At 45.9% G+C, this 23,289-nt stretch overlaps 3 protein-coding genes across 4 annotated transcripts; 1 reads left to right on the top strand and 2 right to left on the bottom strand.

Moving 5' to 3' along the window:
- Positions 1 to 91: 91 nt before the first annotated feature.
- On the bottom strand, positions 92 to 9,661 carry LOC139221099 (basic helix-loop-helix domain-containing protein USF3). Its single transcript, XM_070853012.1, has 7 exons — positions 9,577 to 9,661; positions 8,904 to 9,028; positions 8,759 to 8,790; positions 8,544 to 8,626; positions 8,325 to 8,421; positions 3,183 to 8,149; positions 92 to 2,466 (listed from the first exon to the last, which is right to left on the bottom strand). The coding sequence occupies exons 2-7, from the start codon at positions 8,945 to 8,947 to the stop codon at positions 655 to 657; spliced, it is 7,035 nt and encodes a 2,344-aa protein (XP_070709113.1). The 5' UTR covers positions 8,948 to 9,028; positions 9,577 to 9,661; the 3' UTR covers positions 92 to 654.
- A 288-nt stretch (positions 9,662 to 9,949) lies between these two features.
- On the bottom strand, positions 9,950 to 13,961 carry naa50 (N-alpha-acetyltransferase 50, NatE catalytic subunit). 2 transcript variants are annotated; one of them, XM_070853266.1, is made up of 5 exons: positions 13,780 to 13,961; positions 12,204 to 12,337; positions 11,759 to 11,878; positions 11,595 to 11,661; positions 9,950 to 11,444 (listed from the first exon to the last, which is right to left on the bottom strand). In XM_070853266.1, the coding sequence occupies exons 1-5, from the start codon at positions 13,785 to 13,787 to the stop codon at positions 11,267 to 11,269; spliced, it is 507 nt and encodes a 168-aa protein (XP_070709367.1). In that variant the 5' UTR covers positions 13,788 to 13,961; the 3' UTR covers positions 9,950 to 11,266. The 2 variants fall into 2 exon arrangements, with proteins under 2 accessions (XP_070709367.1, XP_070709366.1); XM_070853265.1 differs by having other exon boundaries at positions 12,204 to 12,340.
- Positions 13,962 to 15,214: 1,253 nt separating this feature from the next.
- On the top strand, positions 15,215 to 23,277 carry atp6v1ab (ATPase H+ transporting V1 subunit Ab). The gene is made up of 15 exons (XM_070852929.1): positions 15,215 to 15,318; positions 17,575 to 17,678; positions 18,020 to 18,148; positions 19,468 to 19,682; positions 19,771 to 19,908; positions 19,998 to 20,149; positions 20,251 to 20,413; positions 20,494 to 20,602; positions 20,699 to 20,821; positions 21,347 to 21,461; positions 21,555 to 21,618; positions 21,715 to 21,918; positions 22,019 to 22,113; positions 22,300 to 22,471; positions 22,580 to 23,277. Exons 2-15 carry the CDS (start codon positions 17,597 to 17,599, stop codon positions 22,670 to 22,672), a joined length of 1,854 nt encoding a protein of 617 aa, XP_070709030.1. The 5' UTR covers positions 15,215 to 15,318; positions 17,575 to 17,596; the 3' UTR covers positions 22,673 to 23,277.
- Positions 23,278 to 23,289: the final 12 nt, after the last annotated feature.

Consider the following 23,289-nt stretch of genomic DNA (forward strand, 5'->3'; position numbering starts at 1 on the left):
TTAAGAAAAGTTAGCGATGAGTTCAAGTGCCATCTAGTGGAGCAAGAAACACACACTTCTTCAGTTGGCAAATACAAATGTCTCCTTATAAACTTTATTAATCAATTTTGTATTTACAAATACATACATAATCTAACAATTCTGATATGAAACATTGGTATTTACAAAATAGCTCTTGGGAAAAAAAGATTCTGTACAGAACAACCTGATATAAGTTAGTAAATTACATTGGTAGGTTACTGTGCAGGTTTGTCAATGACCCCAGAAAACATTGAATTCAAGTTCTAAACCTAAATTTTTATTTTGTTTTACAACCCAACAGTCGGTTTGACCAACATTACCGAAGTTAACTTCAGAGGACAACATTTTCCTGTCAATTAAAAATGTAAGATTTTGAAATATTACAAACTATAACTTCAACATACATATGCCAAAGGGAACAAATTTGAGATTTAAACTGAGTGAACATGTAAACAACAAAAATCTCCAGACATTTCAGCCTAGAAACTGTTAGATCAGGTGGTCGGGTCACCATCAGGTGCTTCACCATCACTTTCAGAACTCACTGAACATTTAAAAGAACAACACGCCTCAAACTTAAAGTTAAACTTCACTTCGGCACACCAGTTTATCCAAAAGCAGCAGGACCTCTCCTCACACAGCTGAGCTGCCGTCATGGCCCAGAATGTGGCTGATGTTGTGGGCAGGGCGGTTGGGCTGCTTGCCAGAGTCGGCGGAGGAGGTGTTTGAGAGAGACAGCAGGGGAGACATGGGCATGGCCGAGCCATCAGTGGGCATGCCTGTGGCGATCTCAGGGAACAGTGAGGTGAGGCTGAAGTTGGATATGTGAGGGGTGATTCCCGATGAGTTGGCAATGGGCATTGGGGGCATATCTGGAAGTAAAGGAAAGCTGGCCTGGCCAAAGCCCACAGGCCGAGGCGGGGAGAGGATCGAGCCGAAGCGGTTATTGAGTGGAGGAGCGCTGCCTTTGTCTGTGCTCGGGCTGGTAAACATTTGGTTGGGAAAGTATTGAAGGGTGACATCGCTGGGAAGGCTGGGGTGAGCAGCTGGAGAATAGGAAGGGTAGAAGGAGGGCAAAGTGTTCTGGGGCTCCACAGGCAGAAGGGAGGGCGTACGGGAGGCGTTGGGCTGGCTGACTGGGGGGATGAATGTGGAGTTAGCATTGATGGGAGGTGGAGGATTCATCCCTCCCTCAGGAATAAAGGGGAAACCAAAGTTTTGTGTTAGGTGTTGGTCAGGCACCAGGTTGTTGTCACTAGGAACCTGGGCACTATCTGCCATAAAGCGGACAATAGTGCTGCGCCGTGCCTCCCCTCCAGACTGTGGCCTGCTCAGCAGCACCCCTCCTCCCGAGGGCAGAGGCAGGTGGCCATCGGGCTCAAAGGGGTTGCTTTGTCTCAGAGTACCTGATCGAGGCCGGTCACCAAGTCTCAGCTTGGTAGGCTGAGTGTCTCTGCCAATGTGGCGGGAGTGCTGGCTAACAGCAGTGGGTGGTCTGGAGGGGCCCGAGGAGCGGCCTGGCTCAGAGCTGCTGTGCGGTGTTGGAGGGTGGGGGAGACCTGTGCGTACACCTGGGCCTCCATGCATATTACTGCTGACCTGAGAAATATGGCCCTTGTTGCCCTCTCCAAGCCGCATAGCTGGGGCCTTCTGCGTCTGGGGCACACTTGGGCTAGAGGCCTTGGCCTGTATGTCTCCTGAAGAGCTTCCAGGTACACAGCTGTACTCCATGCTCACTGGGGGACAGCACTGCACTGCTCGCTGGTGGTTGCTCTGCTCAGGCAGGTGGGGAGAGAGGAGGCTTTGCATGAAACTCTGGTGACAACCTTCCTGCTCCCGGGGCAGTGCTGGTCCAACCTGTACGCCCTGTGAGCCGGGGTGAGCTGCACTGTAGCCGCCACGGTTTCTGCCGTCTGCTGGAGGTCCAACACCCATCCTGAACCCTCCCTGCTGCTGCCCCTGAGGACCCCTCTGGGAAGGTGGCACTGACTTAGGGGCCATGTCACTCCCACGAGACACCTGAGCCTCAAAACCACTGAGCTGATGTGCTCCTCCTCCCATGGCCTTGAATGGTGGACACTCAGAGACCCGCTGAACATCAGCGGACCCTGGATGGTCAGAGGGCAGGCGATTCTGTGGGTTGTGTGCAATGTTGGCCTTCCCTCGTGACGCGTCCAGATAACCGCGCAGGTCTGGCTGCTCCTGTGTGGCACCGCGCCCCGGCTGAAGGTGGAGACCCATGCGCTGTTGCTGTTCACCACTTGTGGAACTTTTACCTATGAGCGCCTCTGCAGAATAGTTTGAAACACGGTGACGTTCCTGCCGGGACGGAGCGCAGGACAGGTCAGATGACCGGGACACGGGATTGCTGGGAGGAGAGATGAGCTGCTGCTCCAGAGTCCTGGAACTCATCATCCTCTGCATAGCATTATGGTCCTGACCAGGCTGAGGGAGAGGAAGTGTTACAGCTGGATTACCATAAAACACTTATAGTAGCATAACATGGTGCACATGCTCCACCAATCCAAAACCACGAGTCTAACTTTTAGTCATCGGTATTTTTAATTTATACTGTGTCCATCTATAAATGTCTGGCAAAATATTACAATTTTCATGTTTATTTCTTAAAATTATTTACAACCTTGAATTATCATTCCTTTGTGGCTAAGAGAGCAGGGCTGCTTTTTTATTGCAAGGACCAGGAAAGAAAAAGCTCCAAGGCAAACGTTTCGTTTTTGTTTTTGCTGTATAAATGTGGTCTGCTGCAGTGGATTGCTAAAACTAGGCCTTTGTAACAGGACCAGTGTTATCAGCCACAGTGCCAGGTTGAACAACAATTCCTGTAAAAAATACCAACATACTAGTTTCAATTCTTTTTTTCTGCTGGGACAAATCTGGAACAATTACTTTACTAAATGGTAAATGTAAATTAATTGGAAATCAAATTTGACATTGCTAGACTTTTTGTTCATTAGTTGTATGTTTAAATATTTTTTATCACACTCTCCTTATCTACCATCATTCAGTCTATATTTATAATTCACGTTATCTCACTTTTCATGCAGAGCAGGTCGAGATGACATTCTTTAATTAAGAGACACCCAACGATTCAAGAATTCAAAACGAAGGATTTAAGAGCTCAAACTAATTGTGATACCAACCTTGAGATGCTCCTGCTGGGCCAGGTGGCTGCTGTGGTGAGCTCTTGATCCTGCTGCCTGGGCTTCACAGCTCTTCTCCTGGTGTCTAAAGTGCTGCTGCTGGATCTGCTGCTGCAGATGCTGCTGGTGCCTGGAGTGGGAGCTCTGCTGCTGCTGTAACTGCTGCTGCTGTTGGTGTTGTTGATGCTGTGTTTGCTGTTGGTGTGTCTGCTGTTGGTGCTGTTGGGGATGCGACTGTTGGTGTTGCGTTGGCTGTTGATGCTGCTGTGATTGTTGGTGTGACTGTTGTTGATGCTGCTGCGGCTGCTGTGAGTGCTGCTGATGCTGTGTCTGTTGTTGATGCGAGTGCTGCTGCGGCTGCTGAACTCCAGACTTTTCCAGGTGATGCTGCTTCTGTTGCAGGCCAGCAGGTGAACCAGTTTGACTGCCTCTGACAAGTCCCCGCTTCTTCTGCACATGCTGCTGCTGCTCCTGCTGTTGCTGCTGCTGAAGCGCCCTCTGGTGTAGTGAGTGGCGCTGTGCGGGGTCAGGCTGTGTAAGGTGGTGTTGTAAATGATAGAGATGGTGTCTCTGTTGCTCTTGCTGCTGCTGTTTCATGTAAAGGTTTCCTCCCAGGTGCTGGCCAGGCTGGCTTGCAGCATGCTGTGGATGACCCTGCGGCACATGAAGCACACCTGGCTGGTTCTGCTCAGGGGGTCCTTGAGGAGGGCAGTGTCCATCTGTGGGCCGAACTACTGGGCTCATGAATGAGTTTGTGGAGAAGAGGGGGCCTCCACTTTCTGTATTAATCCTTGTCATGACAGCTGAGGACGTGGGGGGCAGCTGTCCCATCATCTGACTGTGGTCGGGTGCTTTGATGTCCATATGGCTTACAGTGGTAGCTGATGGAGGGCAAGGCTTGGGCCGTTTTCCAGTGTTAAGCATCACCTCCTCCTGGGCCTGCCGCTTGGAGATGATCTTCACTTGTCGCTCACCCACGCCAACTCCAGCCTGAGCCCGCATTAATGCAGTCTTCAAGGGGGTGTACTCATTCAGCTGCGCAGCACCTGAGCAGGGTGAGAGGGCATTGTTTGGGGGCTGGGATATGTGGGCTGAGGTCCCCACAGGTGAGGGAACTGAGCCCTGTTGAGCAGCAAGACTGGGGGAACCAGGGTAGGGTTGCTGACTGGAGCTGGGCCTGATCAGGTTGTTGACACTAAGGCTAGCCACAGTGCCGCTCTGGGATGAGCTCTGAGACTGGACCTGGGGGAGAGTCTGAGACTGGGAGTATGAGATGTTGTGTGGATGTCTGCTTCCATTGGGCCCACTGACGGACCCCTCCCCAGCCTGTCCTCTGACAGATACCTGTGCAGCTGTTTTAACTGCGACTGTGTCCACAGGTTTAGTCACTTTAGCCTGCTGTCCATTTGAGCCCCTTTCTTTACTGCTAGACACTGGTGGGGGTTTGGGGGGCTCCCATGTGGCTGTGGTGGGGTTTGCTGAAGCAGTGTTGTCACCAGAGCAGCCTCCAGTCCGCCGTCCTGGACTATCCTGTTCTAATATGGCCATCGCCAGCATTTCTGCCTGCTCAGAGGTGAAAGTAAATGTTCCAAAGGAGCCGGATGACGCACTAATACTGTGGCCCTGCGGAAGCATGGATGCCACAGAGAACCCTCTGCCTCCCCCAGCCCCTGTAGACATGGGAGAGTCTGTCTGTCTGCTAGATGTCATAGGATGCTCTATGGTTTGATCGTCAAGGTTAGTATACACCTGTTGAGATAGGGCAAAATCCTTTCTTGAGGGGCTGTCAGAGGTCACCGCCACCAAGCCCTCTTTCTGTGCTGCTGTGGAGCGTCTCTCTTCCTGGGCCTCCCTGTCTCTTCTAGGCTGCTGGGGTGTCTTGACTTCAGCAGATTGGCAGGAGGAGGAATTGGCCATATTCGTGTCAGTCTGCTGTGCAGGAGCTCTACTGGTAGGGACCCTTTTCCTAAACTCTGAATTTGTTGTTGGCGCTGTAACAGAGCTGTGGGCTGCGGTAAAAGCTGCAGCAGGTGATGAGAGCACCTCGGTTGTGGAGACCAAGGGTGAAGTGGTGGCCTGAGACTCAGGTTTATTACAAGGTAGAGGAGCCTGGGTGTTGGATCCCTGGGGACAACATGCTGAAGTTGGTTGGGTAGCCTGATTTAAAGATACTGGTGCAGGTGCTGTGATATTGCTGGTGCAGACAGGAGTCAGACATGCAGTTGAAACAGTGGTGGAAGTGTAATGAGACTCAGTGTCCACTGCAGAACTGACCACAGATCTGCTCTGTCTAGAAACAGCAGTGGTGGCATCTGACTTACTTTGTGTTGTGCCAGTTGCTGAACCGGTAGTTGTCTGTTTAACCTCTGGAACTGAAAGTTTGGCTACGGTTGAGTTGTTGCCAGAAACTACAGCTGATTTACTCTCTATGGCCACAGCTGCACTGACTGATGGCTTGACCGATGTGGTACTGACGGTTGTAACTGCAGTTCCCACACCACTAGTGTTACTATGACTGAATATAACATCAGCCGGAGTTGCACTGACAGAATTTTTGCTCTGTGGGTGGGATTGACTAAATACAGTTGACTCATTAGATGAACTACACACAATCATTACCTGACTGTTTTGTGTAGAGGTGATATTTGCCATAATAGCTCCACTACAATCTGTAGTTGTGACAGCTGTGGTACAGGTAGAGGGCATGTCTGTGACTTTTACAATCGAGGACTGTAAAACTTGAGATACTGTAACTTGAGCTGCCTGGCTTTCTCCTGCAGAAGCCACTGGCTTGGTTGAAACAGTAACGACAGGCTGCACCGGACTGGGCTCTTTTTTCTTGACTGGTTTAGTTCTTTTAGCAGTTGCCCTCGTAGTATTCAAAGTAATGCGAAGCCTCTTTCCTGAAGGCTTAGAGGCATTACCCACCAGTCCTGGTTTGACTGGGTTCAAACAAGGTACCTGTAGCTGTCGGGCAGGTAGAGTATGTGCACTTACAGGGACGGATGCTGGAGCAGGAGGCTGCTTCTGCTGGACTACTGTTGGTGGAGCAGCTGGAGGCTGACCATTGTTCTGGCTAGAAATTGTAAGTGGGAGGCCCTGAGAGATACTCTGATTGAGACTGCTGAGTGCCCCTAAACTGTTCAGGGCCACATTAGTAGTTGGTTCTTCCGTGGTGGTGGGCTGGACCAGCTGGAGTGTACTCTGGCCACCCTGGGAGCTGGATTTGTCAGAGGTCTTCATAGGCTGCAAGGCAAACACCTGGCCGTTCACAGTGATAGTCTGTGGCGTTGGAGGAACCGGTGGGGAAGAGGAAGCCAGGGTGACCTGAAGGGGATGGCTAATTTGAGACTGAGCAGGGCGCGGTAGAATGTGCACAAGTTGCTTTCCACCAACACTCTGTAGAGAAGCGACAGACGTTGGACTACTAGTTGTGGGTAATTGAGTGGACACAACAGGTACTGCAGCAGGCACAGGTGCAGTCACCACGCCAACCTGAGGATTCTGTGGGGCAGGTGTGGCCTGATTGGGTGCCTGGATGATTACAATATGCTGACAGGGTGTCTGATTGGTTATTTCCTCCCTTACAACCGGCTGGGTGGAGCAAGTGCTGGCTTGCTGCAGGATAACCACACTAGGTTTGTTAGTGTTCTGTGATGCTGTTACACCTGAGGCTGTTGCTCCGGTTGGATTCACCTGTAGCACCTGCATGGTCTGAAGGAGGGGCAGCACGGTGGCCTGTGGCTGTTGCACCAGGGCTGGCTGGGAGAGGGGCTGAGGCTGGGTTATGAGGCCTGTCGGAGGATGGGGAACCAATGATGCTGGTTGAAGTACAGCAGGCTGGGTCTGTGACACAACCGTGGGATGGGCCACCACAGCTGGCTGGGGCACTATTGCTGACTGGGGGAGAACAGCACACTGAGGTTGGGGGGCTAGGACAGGCTGAGGCTGAGCCTGGTTCAGGATTGCTGGCCGTAGCTGGGGTGCTCTCTGAAAGGGCTGTGCTTGAATGTGAGCTGTAATGGGTGCTTGCTGTACAGGGACATGTGGTTGCATCTGTATTTGAATGGGCTGAACAGAAGGTTTGTTGCCCATTGGACACACAGTCACCTGCTGGACAGCCTGGGTGGTGTTGATGACCTCTGGGGTGGGGAGAGTCTGGCAGACTGGCTGCACTGTGTTTCCTGCCATCTGCAGTGTTGTCCATGTAGTCTGTGTGCTGCCTGCCGCCCCAGGCCTAAGAAGGCCTTGGCTGTTAGGGATAGCTGTGTAATTTACAGTACTGATTGAAGTGTCCTGTGAAACCCAAGAGCAAACCTCTGAGACTGTTGCTCTGGATGTGGGTGCAGACTGGGAGGTGGGATTGGACATGGGCTGAGCAGGGCTTTCAGTGGGAAGGTGTGAGGCCGAAGTGGTTGCTATGGTGACAGTCTGGGCTGGGGCGGCAGGCTGTGGTTGTTGGGGCAGGGCTGTGGTGGCTGCAGGGATCTGGAGGGTGATGTAAGACACAGAGGGTGGCAGAGAAGGGGCTGCAGCCGGTGTCTCGACCACACATTGCTCTATCATTCTCAGGCCTGGTGTAGACTGAGTGGGTGTAGCAGCTGACCCAGGGAGGAGTGCAGGGGTCGAAGAAGAGGTATTAACTTGCAGCAGGGCTCCATTAACCCTCAACCTGGCACCGATCTCAGAAGGTGGCTGAAGAATTAAGGTTTCAGAAGGCTGTTTCCCAGGGCTAGTCTCCTTCCCTGCCGGGCACATCACATTGCCATTGGAATAGACGATGATCCCCTTTGGGAGTTGGTGCGTGGGGGTCACCTTTGCCACCTTGGCGCAGCGCTGTTTGCCCTTCCAGTGGATAGTGGGGTCTTCTAGAATGTTAATATCATGGGCTTTAAGGAGCTCGATGTACTGAGCACTCTCCCTCCTCAGCTCATCCAACTGACGCCTCAGCCGACGAATCTCCTCCGCTGCACAGAAACCAAGCCCACAAATAATGAATCGATCTTACAAAGTCATATGTTAATGATTCTAAGCACTTCAATACAACCTCACTTCAACTTCAAGTATAATTAATTTATGAGAAAATTAAGTTGTGCACTTCAGCGAAAACAATGTGTGAGGTGTGCAATTATTGAACTTCACCTTGCACTTTATCTCCTCCTTCCAGAAGCATTGTATCATTTTGCTTCTTCAGTTCTGTGATGTAACGAAACGCCTGGTCCAAGATCATGTTCTTACTCTATAGATAAGGGGATAATGGTCTGATTTTAAAGCATACCATACAGCAGGCTTGTCCAGACATTAGTTTTACCAAAACATGCTGCTAATACAACAAATCAATAATGCCAGCTTGTCACTTACCTGTTTAAGTGCCTGGGAACAGGGCAGAAGATTGCCAATGCGGTTGATCCCTGCATTAATCTTCTCTTTTCTGTGTCTCTCAACTATAAGAACAAGATACTAAACTTCAGTTGTATTTATCATGATCACTGGTTAAAGAAACACCCCCAATAATACATCTATGTTCACTAAGCAGCAAGGTTTAAACAGAAGCAAAACAAGAGATGTTATTTCACCTGCATTGTGAGATTCTTTGTTTTTCTTCTTTCTGCAAAATATGAAATGATGGTTTCTTTTATTACAACTATGTTCATACTCATCCAAGTGCCTGTGCAGACATTTGGCTAAAACAACAAAATAGCTCATCTCAAACATCCTTACTTGGGTTTACGACCAGGTGTCTGAGTTTCAGTCATCTCTGGCATCCTGTACAAACAGCTGCCGGTAAGATAAGGTACCAGTCAACACATTTAACAGCTGGACCTTAAATCCCCTCCGTGCCCGTCCTGCAATGAAAACATGATCCATCCGACAGAATAGGAATTTTAAATAAGTGTGATGAGCCCAGCCAACTGAATAACAACACAGAATAATCACTCGGATGCGATGAGCCAGCAGTAATGTTGTCATATAATTTGGTGCAGCAGAAACTCTTAGATATCACAGTTAAAATACCTTTTTAAGCTAAACTGAGCCACCACAACAACTAGATGCTAACAAACTGGTGTAGAATAATCAAGCTTTACAGCTAACCTAAACTCATTTACCTGCATATTACAGTATAATTGCAGACTGTTTAATGAGCGACATGAACAGCAAAAACATGTCCTGATTTACATGGACAATAAGCGATGTCTAGATAATTATCCCGTCACTTAACTAGCAAAAAACTAGCAACCTGAGCAATTACCCATTCAGCTAGCTTTCTGTTAGCTAGCTGGCTAATAGCTATCTTAGCTTACCGTTACCGACATAATTATCACGCAAATTAACGGCGGATTTCTCCGCGTCTCAGCTGATTAAAAGCTGCTAACGAGTCGTAATTTCCACTCACCGCTAGCATCGACATTTTGGATGCTGTCTGTCCCGATAAGAACTTTAAGATTGGAGGCTAACTGTTAGCTAGCAAAGCATTCAGCTCAACTCATCTCTCAAAACAATCCAGTAAACCTAACCTAACCTTGTGTAGAAAGGGGAGGGCTCCCGGGAGCTAATAGCCAATAGGATTTCAGATGTGGGAGGTTTCAGCCAATTACGAGGCGTATGAGGGCATCCAGGGACGGGTTTACATCGGATGCACCTACATGTTTATGCTGTTCATCTTTCTAAACAGTAGATTTGTTCAAATTATTTTTCACCCTCATTTCTGTATATTTAGCAAATAATTAATCATGTACGGGAAACAGAATAAGACAATTAGCAACATATTTACTGCAAATAGTAATTCCTTTATTTAGACGTTAAAAAGTCTTACAATATAGAGCTCCAGAAAAGATAAAATTCTTCAAAGAAAGGAAAAAACATGCTTATACTACAGTGGAGAGGACACAGCTCTCCTTGCATGCAGAGGGGTCAGAGCTTCCTCGGGGTGAAACACTGTTCAAAAAGACCATACCACAACTTGCAAACTATCTGCAGAGCTTCGAAACCTGATGAAGGTTTGTGCAGCAACAGAAGCTGACTCAGGCAGGTAGTTTGAGAAGACCATTTCTGCAAGGTGGCTACATGGTGGCCAAAGGTGTTGAAGGTAAGATGTCTCAAAACACTCCCATGTGTTTAGAGACACACATCCTCACACACCTTCATGATACTATGGAAAATAATGCCCAAATGCAATCCTAAACAGCCAATCTGTTATTTGAATATCCCCTCATAAAATGTTGAGGAGTGCCCTTCTCAGGAGCACATTCAGTAAAATGATATTTTGTTTGTTTCACTCAGTCAGTTTTCACTCTTAGTCGTAAACCCAGGAGAACCTCTGAACCATTTGCCGTCTCAATGTAAAAAATAAAAATAACAGTTGATGGGGAATTAAATAACTAGGCCGGAAAATAACGTTTTTCAGAAATTATGAGTGGTGACCACGTCTTCCCACCAACTCAAAACCGTTCAGCCTTCCTTTCGCCTGTGCCGAGGGGAAGCATTTCTGCTTTCCCCCTCTGGACATCACATATCAACAAACTGGTCAGACACATCTCTCATAAATCCCTGGGTTCAAATGGCAAGGGAATAGAGTTGTGACTGTTCCACGCAACAAGTCGAAGCATCACTCCAAGCTGACCAGCTGGGACTTTGTGTGTGTGTGTGTCAGTGATGGCCTTTCAAACACTTTTACCGCTTCAAACCAACTGTTTCCTTTTGCTCGACAGTATTGATATGTCCCCATTAGCTTTATAACCGCATAAAAACAACTCAAACACAAACAGTATGATTTGCAAACACCACACCCTCCCCCTCCACCAAGTCTAAAACTGTCTGAAGTTGGCAACTTTGTCAGTAGGAGCACTTTTGGATACTGAGCTTTATGTCTTTTCCAATTATCTGTATGAGGAAAGGGGAGAAATAAAATATGCAAAAATCAAAAGGGGACCCCTTTGCAAAATAAATGCAGCAATTTTTGTACTTTTAAATTTGTTTTCTCTTTTTAGCGTCCTTTGAAGAAAGTGTTGAATGTGTCGACCCTGGGGCATTTGTCACAGTTCTGTTTCTGTGGAGGCGGGCACATCTGTGCTCTTTCTGTGCCCCTACTCTGCCTTCTGAAGCTCTCCGCTGGGGGGTGCACACGGGCTGCGCAGACTCTTCTGCAACACATGGGCATCTGCAGGCTCTATCCTCTTGTAGTAATTCTTTTTTGTTTCGATGATCTCAAAGCCAAACTTCTGGTAAAAGTCAATGGCTGACTCATTGCTGATCTGCACATGACTGCGGGGAGGGAAATGGAAATTTAGTTGGTGGTAGAACAGTTAGACAGTTACAGTTAAAATATCCAATTAATCTAAACTGAAAGGTAAATCTGTTAACTACAGCTTTAGTTGGCTTTACACAAAATCTATGAAATCTCTTCATACTCACAGGTAAATGTTGTCAAAAGTGCCATCCTTCTCACAGATGTTTAGCACATGATTCAGCATCTTTGTACCTGGAGCAAAACACAAAAGCAATGTTATAAAAAAAAAACAACAACCCAAGATCGCATGGCGCACTAAAGAGTCTTCCACAGACTTAGAGCTCCGTACCAATTCCAAGTCTACGGTAGGGTGCTAGACAGCCGAGCGTCATGATGTACAGTCTCTTCTGGTTCTGAGAGTGGTCCACTCTGCAGCACACAGCGCCCACTGCAATGTCATTGAAGTATGCTGCAAGACAAAGAGGGAATACTGAAACATCATCAACAGACTGGGAATCCTTATTTCTGTCAAACCAAAGGAGCAATGATGGCAAGACTGAAGATGGCAGTGAAATGTAAAGATTTTCATGGCAACGCAACTTGATTTGGTCTATAAAGGGATATGGCCCTGAAGTATGTTGGAAATCATGTTTGGAAATCAAGCATTTAAAGAATAATTCAATTAATCCATGTGGTTGTTAAATCAAGTACAGTTCAGCCTCTAATATCTCACTGTCCACAGAAATAAAATAGCTACATGCTTTTGAAAATAAGTTACGAATCATGTGTCTTACCTAGCTTTGCAAGCTCTCCAACTTCCAGCACATCTTTATAAAACTTGTCGTTGTAGCTGACAGGGAAGATGACCTGGTTCAGACGTTTCAGCTGCTTAATGTTGTGGGGCGTAACATCCCCCAGCTCGATCCGGCTACTGGAACAAGAGCAAAACGGTCACATGGCTGAAACTGGGCACACTGGGATATGCACAACAACTTAAATCAAATGGATCACAGATCTACTGCAGCAGCACGAAACTCTCAAGAAGTATATGAAGACTGGTGAGTACAAACCAACCATCTGAGGGCAGGTACCTTATCTAATAAACATTAATGCTGAATCTGAAAGAATCAATTACTTCAGTCAATCAACAGAAAATTTGTCAGTTAAGGTGATTTTTCAAATAATTTGCCCACTTTGTCACGCTGTAGCTTCTCAAATGTTGGTTCTGAACCTTCAAAATGACAATTTGATGCTTTTCTTTGCCTTCTGTAATAGTGACCTGAACATCTTTGGGTTTAGGGCAGATGGTCGGCCAAAACATCCTGCTTTATAAAAGTATAATAGACATTTTACACCATTTTCTGATGTTTTATGAAGAAAATTATGAATTTTGAGAAGATAATCAGCAAATGACAGCCAATCCAGAGGTTGGGAAGCCGTGCCACTGACACAAATGTTACATAACACAATGGGATGCCACAAAATCCACAGAAATCAACATTTTAACCCAACAAACACGTGAAGCTAATGATTGTAACATTCTTGCCATTAATTTACAAGAAAATTAATATGGCACCTGCTCAGATCAAGAGTCAGTTCTGCGATAACCTCAGACTAATGAGTGACCCAAACACTTCTCCCCAGCTGGTGTGGTTAAGGGGATCACTGTGGTATTTATAGGAGACTACACATCCCAAAAAAACAGCTGCTGGTCACGTGTGTTGTTCATCAGGATATACAGTGCCAGCACCCATCCACACTTCAAACTGTTACGTCTGTGAAATCCTATCTGAGCAATTCATACAGTTCAGGATTTTAATCGCCTGCGTGATACCTGAGAGTCGAGACCTCAGCCAGAAAATGTGTTACAACGTCGAGCATCACTGTTCTTGTGTTACTTTGACATGTCAGGTTACACAGAGCGAGCTGTAACGTTCACACGGGGTCTGAACAACATGAGCTCCCGGTGCCCGCAGCTTGTCTGGTAGTTCACTTAAGAAGCCGACATGCTGCAGCTGAAGTAAAGTTGAGCCGACTTTAACGCGAACACACACCTTGTCTGAGATCCAGCCCTTTTAGCTTAGCCAAAGTGGCTTTACTGACTCAGCTTCCCAGGAGCAGCTAGCTAGTTAGCTTTGCTTGTCCGTGAACCCCAAAGAGCCGAGAAGCGGCTTAAGTTAAGGAGGAGATACACGACTGAGCCGTTTCAGCAAAGGCGCTGTTGGTTGTATTTTTTGTCCTACACCTGAATAAAAGTAGCTTAGCAAGCTAGCTAGCCTCGCCGTCTCCTCCCCTTGTAGAAAAAAAACAGGCATGAAAAACTTTACTCGTGCTAAGCTACTTATTCGTGACTCGAAAGCTTACACTCACCCTTTCATTGTAAACAGATATTATCCCTTATTTTCGATGAGGCTGAACTTTAGAGTTGTTTTGGGTAAAAAAGGAGGAATTTTGACAGAGTTGGGGTCGGGGATGCCTCCCGTTTTACCCTCCACATGTAGCTAGTTGCGGTGGTTGCAGTTAGCTTAGCCGCCGCACTCCTTCCACGACTGTGTGGACACTGTCAACCCTGACCCCCGCATGCGCACAAGCACTGCTGCAGGTACCCGAGGATCACTGGTACCCTCATTTTGGACTGTCAGGACGCCTGCTGTGTCTCTGTGCTGCCCCAGCAGCACCCACTAGGCGAATTTACCTACATTATGGCTGTGTAGGATAATTGTTATAACTATTTGTATGTGTACAGTGTGTTTTCACCCGTAAATGTCAGAGGAGAAGGTTGGAGTTAATTGGGATTGAACTCTGCCAATCATGGCAAACTAGGCGGGACTTGTACAACCTGTGAGGCTTTACTCAGGGCAACAATACCCCCAAAGTCTGTTAAGGTAGCAACTACTTTCATTTTTGGAAATGCTTCTGTATTTTTGCTGAATCAAAAGATAAATAGAGGTATCACTAAATCAAAGTCTTGGATATGTGTCTTTTCTTAGCATCAACCCTTTTTTAGATTATGTTTTAAGTGAGAGAGACTTTGATGGACTAAATAATTAATCACAGCCAGTTGTGACAGCGCCTCCATTTTGGCTCAAACACTAATGTAAAGATATTCAGCACATGAGAGATAGGCTCCTCACGGCCTCGGTGGTCTATCACCTAGCGTGAATGTAAATTAAGTATGTGTTATTTATATAAGTATATAATATTTATCTCTCTCTCTGAGGAGATATTATTATTAAAAAGTACATTTTGACAAGACAGGGCCACAAGATTTCGTACCAATGCAGGTGTCACTTAATAATGTATGCTATATTTTCTTTGATTTAACGTTTATTCATGTCCCTCTGTGATTAAAAACATCTCTTTTACAAGGGAGTCCTGGCCAAGAAAGTCAACATTATATTATACATATGCATATGTATGTTATATTAATATATATATTATATTATATTTGTTATGTATTTGTATATTTCATCACACTTCCAATATTTATCACAAATGTCTGACACAATCTGACAGATGTAGTTACTGATGATCTTACAAGTAGGGGGCATTTTGACATTATTAAAAAACATGATATACATATCAAATATATAAACAATAAACACATAATATCATAATGATGTGCATATATCATATTCTATAGTAAATCTCTATTCTTGCCCATACTCTCAGTACTGTTTGCTGTAGACGAATATTGGTCTGGAGTGATCTATCACTAATGTTCACCGCTTGAAAATCTTTGCGACCGCCCCGGGGCGGATCCAAAATGGCGGCGGTTGCAGAGGCCCAGCAGTAAAACCGAGCAGCGACTGAATGAAGTCAGCTGATCTCAGTCTGCTGTCACGCATCGCGGCAACCATCGTTTCTCTCTCGAGGCGAGACAGTCAACCACCACTTCACACCCAGACGGTAACTATTATATTATTATTATTATCTCATCATCCACATTGCAAACAGACAGCGGCTTTATAATTAAAATGGTAGCTAATGTTACACCGCTGCACCAAAGCGGTGGAGGCAGCAGTTTTGTGCCAGGCCGAGAGACCAGTCTTTGCTGCCGTTTTCACAACACCGAATAAGCTAGCTAACGTTGTTTAACCGTGAAGTCAAAGTGGGATTTAGTGGAAATTACTAACATGTTTATTCAGGGTTTATATGGGATATAAATGTCGCCTCTGACTGCGGTGCTAGCTAAGCTAGTGAAGCTACAGTTTGGAGGACAGCTATCAAACTGAACAGCCTGGTCATCATTTACCACACACAGACCAGCAGTCACTCTTATGTCGGTGAAATCTCTATTATTTGTGTCTTCATTTAAACATTAAACTTAGCGTTAGGTGATCTGCCTCCTGCATTCAACGATGGCTGCAATCACCATCTATGTGTCAGGATGATTTTCTTGGTCATCTCACATACATGCAACATTTCTGAGCTTATGTTGGCGCATACATGCCTCCTCACAGTAATGTTACAGCCTTGTCTTTTAGCTCAGATGTCTGATAATGAGCACAGATAGACTCAAAGCTCAACTTCAGCCCCTCAGTCACCGAAAATACAGATACAGAAAACCCTTTGCTGCCTGGTTTATAAGCTGAATTTCACTTTTAATTTGACGTTTGACAACAGATGACCATTTCTAACTTTCTCTACTATCCATCATGAATTAGCCGACTAATCATGTATGGTCAGTAATTTATTAATGAAGGCTATCTTTAGTATGTCCCATGCCAGTTTCTGTGGAGGATATCTCCAGTGTTTCCACATACATAATTTGTACTTCCCAGTTTTGCACCATGCTAATTTTCCACTTCCTTACAGGCCAGCCAGTCATGTGCCAGGATCATATGATCAAGTGTCATGTCTGTTATTGTAGCCAGGATTATTACAAGAGAATGTGACCTGAGCTGTTTGTAAAGACGCTTGTAACTAATATTGTAATATTGATATTCAGTGGCTTTTTTCATGAAATTCTTGTTTGATTTGTAAGATTTGAATTAATCAAGTTGGTAAACAGTTGTGTATGATCTTAGTTGAAGTAATCATTAGAACAATGGACCTTATCTTCCCATTGTATGCTGCTCTTCATCAGGCTCCCACCGACACCTCAGTTGTTCGGACACAGCTGTAAATGTTTAAGGTGTGCTCTTTGAAATGAACAGCACATAATCACCTACTGAAATCAAGGGAATCCTGTTTTTGGTATTTGGTAGAAGAACAGAGTGCAGCCTTTTTAGGTGTCACTCCTGTTATTCCTGCATTGACCCGTTGGTGGAGCTGCTATGTTCCTGCACAGATGGGTTAAGCAGCCTAGCGTAAACAGGAAGATCTGTGCATCAGTGGGAAGGACAAGAAAAGGACATGGATATAGAGTCCTGTATGTGCGCTGCGATTGTCAGATAGAGGATGAGAAATGAAGAACACCACATTATTTATGAGCACGTCCACTGGATATTCTGTGTCTGATACATGCAGTATATTTCAGATAAAGCTGCTCTTCAGTGTGTGCAGAGCCTCTGCAGTCAGCTCTCTGTGGGGCTTTATGTCACGACTGATGACAGCTTGTGTTTGTGTCACTCCTGCATGTAGCCCAGTTGAGAGGACACAGTATCTCGCAGATATGTGATGTGAAAATTACAATATGAAAAATTTGCACACGCATCAGAGGAACGTGCTGCTCTGTGGGATTCCCCCCCTAATGTTAGCCTGACACGTCATACCCATTGTACTACTGGACCTGAAGTGTGTGCAGCCAAGAAGGAGGAGGAGATGAGGGGGGTGGCCTAGATCAGGCTCCTTAATGCTGAGGAAAAAAAAAAGTCGTGAGCGATCATATTGCTGTATTTTCCTGGCGGTTTCCATGGTTACAATAGGAGGTGTCACTACCAAGGTGGCAGCTCAATGCCAGGAAAATATTTGTCTGGTTTCAAACACTAGTAATAATAAGTTTTAATTAGTTTCATTCCGGTATTTTATCTGTTTCTGCCTTTTTATGTTGAGGAAATAAATTTGATCTGGTCTGATCCTCTTGTGAAAAGCCATTTTGGGTTCGGTAACACCCACAGCAGCGGATGATGGCCTGCAGTCCTCTGGTTCATTTTCCCTTTTTCCTTCAGTTCTCTGCTGTGTGATGACACATTGTTCCTCTCCTCTCTGCTCTCCTTCCAGTCCGACTAATAAACCTGTGAAGATGGACATGTCCAAGCTGCCTAAGATCAGGGATGAGGAGAGAGAGAGCCAGTTTGGATACGTTCATGGAGTCTCCGGACCAGGTTGGCTACCACACATGCATACTCTGGCACCTGAAAACTTTCAAATTGCATCTGAAAACTTTTCTCTTTGTGAAAGGTTTCGGTAATGGTTGATATGTTTTCTACCGTTCTTATTTATCTTATCTTTATTCTTTTAATTGTCTTTATCTGCTTTTATCCTTTGGTTTTATCCACATTGTTTTTTACTGTCTTGTCTGGTTACACTTTATTTTGTAAAGCACTTTGTAAGGTTGTTAAGAAAAGTGCTATATAAATAAAGTTAATATTATTGTTGTCAGTGCTGTCATCACCATCCAACTCTCTCCTCCGGTCTGATTGTTTACCTCGTTTTGTTTCCGTAGTGGTGACAGCCACGGCCATGGCGGGAGCCGCCATGTACGAGCTGGTCCGTGTCGGCCACAGTGAGCTGGTGGGAGAGATTATCAGGCTGGAGGGAGACATGGCCACCATCCAGGTGTACGAGGAGACGTGTATCCTTTAGACCACATGACTGTCTCTGTCGCTGCCTTTATGTCACAGCTGTCATGTTGATCCACTGTGTGGCTGCTGTTTTTAAGAAGCTCACTAACACAATTGTTGTGTAGAGCGCGGAAAACACGACATATATAAAATGTTTTAATCCATACCAACAACTACATATATAGTAGACAAGAACAATTCAAAATGTTTCACATAGGCAAAGAAAAGCATTAGAATGACAATGAATTACTACTACTACATGTAATGATAATCATGATAATAATGATAATATGAATTGAAATTAAAAAAAAATTAATAATAGTAATAAAATAAAGGTGATTGAGAGTTTACTGTAGTACCTGTTCTGAATAAAGTGCTCTATGAAAGGCAGACATATTTTATATGATCTACCTTCCTGTCTTTAATGTAAATGTTATTTTCTCTAAGTCTTAGCCTTAGTCATTCTCTTGTATGATTAGGGACAAACTACACTCTTCAATCAAAAGGCCTTTTCAATAACGATGACATCTGGCTGCACTGTGGCTAACGCTGCTAAAGATACGCGCCTGGTCTATTTTTTATGCTGGCTGCGGCCCGACTGAGTCAACCAGCACAGAGCAGATGAAGCCAGACAAACAAACGGCAAAAAGAATCTGGTCAGTTTGCAAAATAAAAGCTCTAGTGCAGACTTTCAATTGTATATTCCACCAGCACATCAGTATTACTTTATAATCGGCGTTACCAGGCCAGACATTAACCGGTCAGAGGGTTTTTAACAACATGTTTGACAAGAAGTTCGACTTGAAAGTGAAAAAAAACTTTCACTTTCACTTTAGCTGCTCTCTGTAGCTACAGCACAACAAAGCAGTAAATACACACAAGAAACGCATTTAAAACAGACAAAGTATGAAACTTGCTTGTTTGGAAGCACAGAAATCACAGGAAAATGATCAAATCAACAAAATCAGAGCAAGTCAACTAATCAGCCAGGCAAAATTCTCTGCATCTGAAAACTTCTGAAACGCTCTCTGTGGTTTTACAACCACGCTGAGGACAGAGCAAAACGGACCGCAGCTAGAATGGATGCAGATGTGCCCGGTGGGTTTTTGGGGTGACAAATTATGACAGCTCTTGAGGATGTGAGTCAGTTTTGCCAGCGTGAGGCCACGATCCTCACATGTTGGATCAGTATGCGGTAAAGTCCTACACCACTGCTCTTAATTCTTCTTTATGTTTAAAATGTTGGCATCATCTTGTTTGTGTGAACGTTAATAGTAGAAATAGTCCCACATTCCCATCCAAGGTTTTTTTTCCCTGAGCTTGAATCCAGCCGGTGTGTCTGTTGGAGATCCTGTGCTGCGGACGGGGAAACCTCTCTCTGTGGAGTTGGGTCCAGGAATCATGGGCTCCATCTTTGATGGTATCCAGCGACCACTAAAGGACATCAATGACCTCACGCAAAGCATCTACATCCCCAGAGGCGTAAACATCGGAGCCCTCAACCGAGACCTCAAGTGGGAGTTTTGTCCCAGCAAGAGCCTGCGGGTACGAGCGTGTCCGGACATCAGACCTTCAACTTGACGTGTTTAAATTATCGGGTGAATTAAATCCTTTTTAAAATCACTGTCATCAGGTTGGCAGTCACATCACAGGTGGAGACATCTATGGCCTGGTGGCTGAGAACTCCCTCATCAAGCACAAAGTCATGCTGCCTCCCAGAAACAGAGGCACTGTGACCTACGTGGCTCCGCCTGGAAACTATGACCTCAGCGTGAGTCCGCCGCACCGCAAGCTGCAGCTGTGAAGTGCCTGTAAGATGCTGTTTTGTGTTAATTATATGTGTGTGTGTGTTTGTGTCAGGATGTGGTGATGGAGCTGGAGTTTGAGGGGGTGAAGGAGAAATTCACCATGGTGCAGGTGTGGCCTGTCAGACAAGTGCGGCCCGTCACAGAGAAGCTTCCTGCCAATCACCCACTGCTGACCGGGCAGAGGGTGCTCGACGCCCTTTTCCCGTGAGTCTTGCATCGTACTTTGCTCCTTTAGCCAAGACATGTCAGAAATGTTTCCCCCATCAACGCATTTCTGTTTTTTCTCAACTCTCCTGTGTGTAAAGATGTGTGCAGGGAGGAACCACAGCCATCCCAGGAGCCTTTGGCTGCGGAAAGACTGTCATCTCCCAGTCCCTGTCCAAGTACTCCAACAGTGACGTCATCATCTACGTAGGGTGCGGGGAGCGTGGTAACGAGATGTCAGAAGTACTGCGAGACTTCCCTGAGGTGGGTAACGATGGTGGCGGAGATGTATCCCAACAAGAGCGACTCTGATTGGTATTCTGACAGTGTTTTCTGACTAACAGTTGACCATGGAGGTGGATGGGAAGACGGAGAGCATCATGAAGAGAACGGCGCTGGTGGCCAACACCTCCAACATGCCTGTAGCTGCCAGAGAAGCCTCCATCTACACAGGTTATCTGTTCACAATGTCCCCGGAAATACTATTCGATCATTTATCACGTGAGTTAACGCACGAGCGGTGCATACTGACTGTGTTTGTTTCGGCAGGAATCACGCTGTCTGAGTACTTCAGAGACATGGGGTACAACGTGAGCATGATGGCCGACTCCACCTCCCGTTGGGCCGAGGCTCTCAGGGAGATTTCTGGTCGTCTGGCTGAGATGCCTGCTGGTACGTTTGGAGTCTCCTTGATATTCTAATAAGAGCTAAAAGTAGGTCCACGCTCCAGGATCTCTGGCATTAGGTTAGAACTTCTGTTCACATTTCTTCTCACGGCATCATGAAAGCATCTATAAATCAGGTCAGGTGATCAGTGTCTACTTTCTAAAAGGAAGGAGGAGTGAATCTGAATTTCACAAACTTACACAATCTTCTTGTGCAACAAAGAGTCACTCTTGATTCTGTTTGTAACTTCAATGTCAGAAGAAAGGGTTTTGCAGCCTTCAAACTGAGTTTTTGCAGTGCAGGTTACTACCACTATTATTATTATTATTGAACATGTGAATCAGTGCACAACTATGAAGACCTCACACTTTAAATACCTCTGCAGTAGTTGGAAGTTGTGCCTCTGTTTTGAAAGAGGCACCAGCATGGCGGTGCACTTCTCTTCCTACTTTTATGTGATCATATTAACCCAGTAGGAAGCGTACAGCCAGTCAGCGGTGTACAAAAGGTATTTTCTGTGTCTGCCCACAGACAGCGGTTATCCTGCCTACCTGGGCGCCCGTCTCGCCTCCTTCTACGAGCGCGCTGGAAGGGTGAAGTGTCTGGGCAACCCTGAGAGGGAGGGCAGCGTCAGTATTGTAGGAGCGTGAGTACAGTTTTGTTTTCTCCACTAGAGGGAGACTTTACTCTGCACATCTTGTGCAGTAAATACAGTGAACTGTATCTGTTCTTTCCTCAGTGTGTCTCCCCCTGGTGGTGACTTCTCTGACCCTGTCACTTCAGCCACTCTTGGTATTGTACAGGTGAGTCACCAAAATCAGATCACACTGTTGTCTGAATGAAGCATTGTTGATTAAAGGTACTCAGTTCTTCACTTTCATCGCGTTATTTCTTCTCAGGTGTTCTGGGGTCTGGATAAGAAGCTGGCTCAGAGGAAGCACTTCCCCTCTGTGAACTGGCTGATCAGCTACAGCAAATACACTCGTGCTCTGGATGAGTATTACGACAAGCACTTCCCCGAGTTCGTCCCTCTGCGTACCAAGGCTAAGGAGATCCTGCAGGAGGAGGAGGACCTGGCTGAGATTGTGCAGCTCGTCGGGAAGGTAAGTCAGCATAAAATTTGACCTGATTTTGAAGCTACCTGATTGTAGCTTCAAAGCTTATATATGCTTGTTCCAACACATTCATTTTTTTTCTCAACAGGCGTCACTGGCAGAGACTGATAAAATCACCCTGGAAGTGGCCAAACTGCTCAAAGATGACTTCCTGCAGCAGAACGGCTACACTCCTTATGACAGGTAACATCATACCTTTTGTGGTCACTGTCAAATAGTCAGATGATGAATAGATGTTGGACATCCTAGAGGGGAAGTGAAGGTGAAAACCCATTTTCTGTGGCCATGAATGTGATCTAAAATGGCTCAGTTCCTGTTCTAATCTACTGATAACTTATTTTTTTGACTGTCTTGTGTCCATCCCCTCAGGTTCTGTCCCTTCTATAAGACCGTGGGCATTCTCTCCAACACCATTGCTTTCTACGACATGGCGCGGCACGCGGTGGAGACCACAGCCCAGAGTGACAACAAGATCACCTGGGCCATGATCAGGGAGCACATGGGAGAGGTCCTCTACAGGCTCAGCTCAATGAAATTCAAGGTGTGTGTGTTTCTCAACATTATTCATAGAGTAAATTCCCACCATCGATCGTGCACAGTCTGTTCTTCTCTGGTCACACTCTAAGGCTGCCTTTGTTTGTCGGCACAGGACCCAGTGAAGGACGGCGAGCCTAAGATCAAGGCCGAGTACGCTCAGCTACTGGAGGACATGCAGAATGCCTTCCGTACATTGGAAGAATAATCTCCCACCTCTCACAACCTTTCCGGTTCATCTCTGACCCCTCCACAGCAGAATCACATTCCACCTCCTCGTAAACCTGTGTGCTCCCCTGTGCTCCACCTTGTGAGTGATTGTGTGAGTGTGCGTGCGCATTTTCATGTGGAGGGAAAAGAGAAAGATGTACTGTATTCATTATTATTTGTTGCCTCATATCAGCATACTCTGGATCCTCTGCATGGTCGCTGATCGTGCATGCGTGTGTGGATTAAATGTGCGCGTGAACGAGGGATCTGATCACCCTGTTTCTTCCTTTCTCTGTTTACATGATTTCTGTGTGTAGCCGTGTTGCCCTTCCTGAAGACGATTGTTCGGTTGATGTATTGTAATTCATAAACCATCTGTACAGAAGAGTAATGAATATAAATTTAATAAGATCAGTCTATTTATTGCCAGCATTTTGACGTGAAGGCTTTGTTGTTCTTTCTTTTTGTTTTTATGGTTGTGTTCCACACTGTGCAGTGTTGTGTACTTTGCTGTGTGAATGTTTAAGAGTCGGGCTCTTGACGCTCTGCTGTCCAATACTTTCATCATGTTACTCCCAAAGAATTAAAACATGGGGAAAAACATTGATGTTGTTG

The sequence above is a fragment of the Pempheris klunzingeri genome, chromosome 21 (genome assembly GCF_042242105.1).
Source record: "Pempheris klunzingeri isolate RE-2024b chromosome 21, fPemKlu1.hap1, whole genome shotgun sequence".
NCBI lineage: Eukaryota > Metazoa > Chordata > Actinopteri > Acropomatiformes > Pempheridae > Pempheris > Pempheris klunzingeri.

Bases quoted from the DNA above. Each gene is read 5' to 3' on its own strand.
- LOC139221099 (XM_070853012.1), bottom strand. From the start codon at position 8,947: ATGCCAGAGATGACTGAAACTCAGACACCTGGTCGTAAACCCAA. The intron at 8,791-8,903 runs GTAAGGATGTTT...CATATTTTGCAG, and splicing joins ACACCTGGTCGTAAACCCAA to AAAGAAGAAAAACAAAGAAT. The intron at 8,150-8,324 runs GTGAAGTTCAAT...GTTTCTGTGCAG, and splicing joins AGGAGGAGATAAAGTGCAAG to CGGAGGAGATTCGTCGGCTG.
- naa50 (XM_070853265.1), bottom strand. The intron at 11,879-12,203 runs GTAAGACACATG...TTTGTCTTGCAG, and splicing joins TGGAGAGCTTGCAAAGCTAG to CATACTTCAATGACATTGCA. The intron at 11,662-11,758 runs GTACGGAGCTCT...GTTTTGCTCCAG, and splicing joins CTACCGTAGACTTGGAATTG to GTACAAAGATGCTGAATCAT.
- atp6v1ab (XM_070852929.1), top strand. From the start codon at position 17,597: ATGGACATGTCCAAGCTGCCTAAGATCAGGGATGAGGAGAGAGAGAGC. The intron at 19,683-19,770 runs GTACGAGCGTGT...CACTGTCATCAG, and splicing joins GTCCCAGCAAGAGCCTGCGG to GTTGGCAGTCACATCACAGG. The intron at 20,603-20,698 runs GTTATCTGTTCA...TTGTTTCGGCAG, and splicing joins AGAAGCCTCCATCTACACAG to GAATCACGCTGTCTGAGTAC.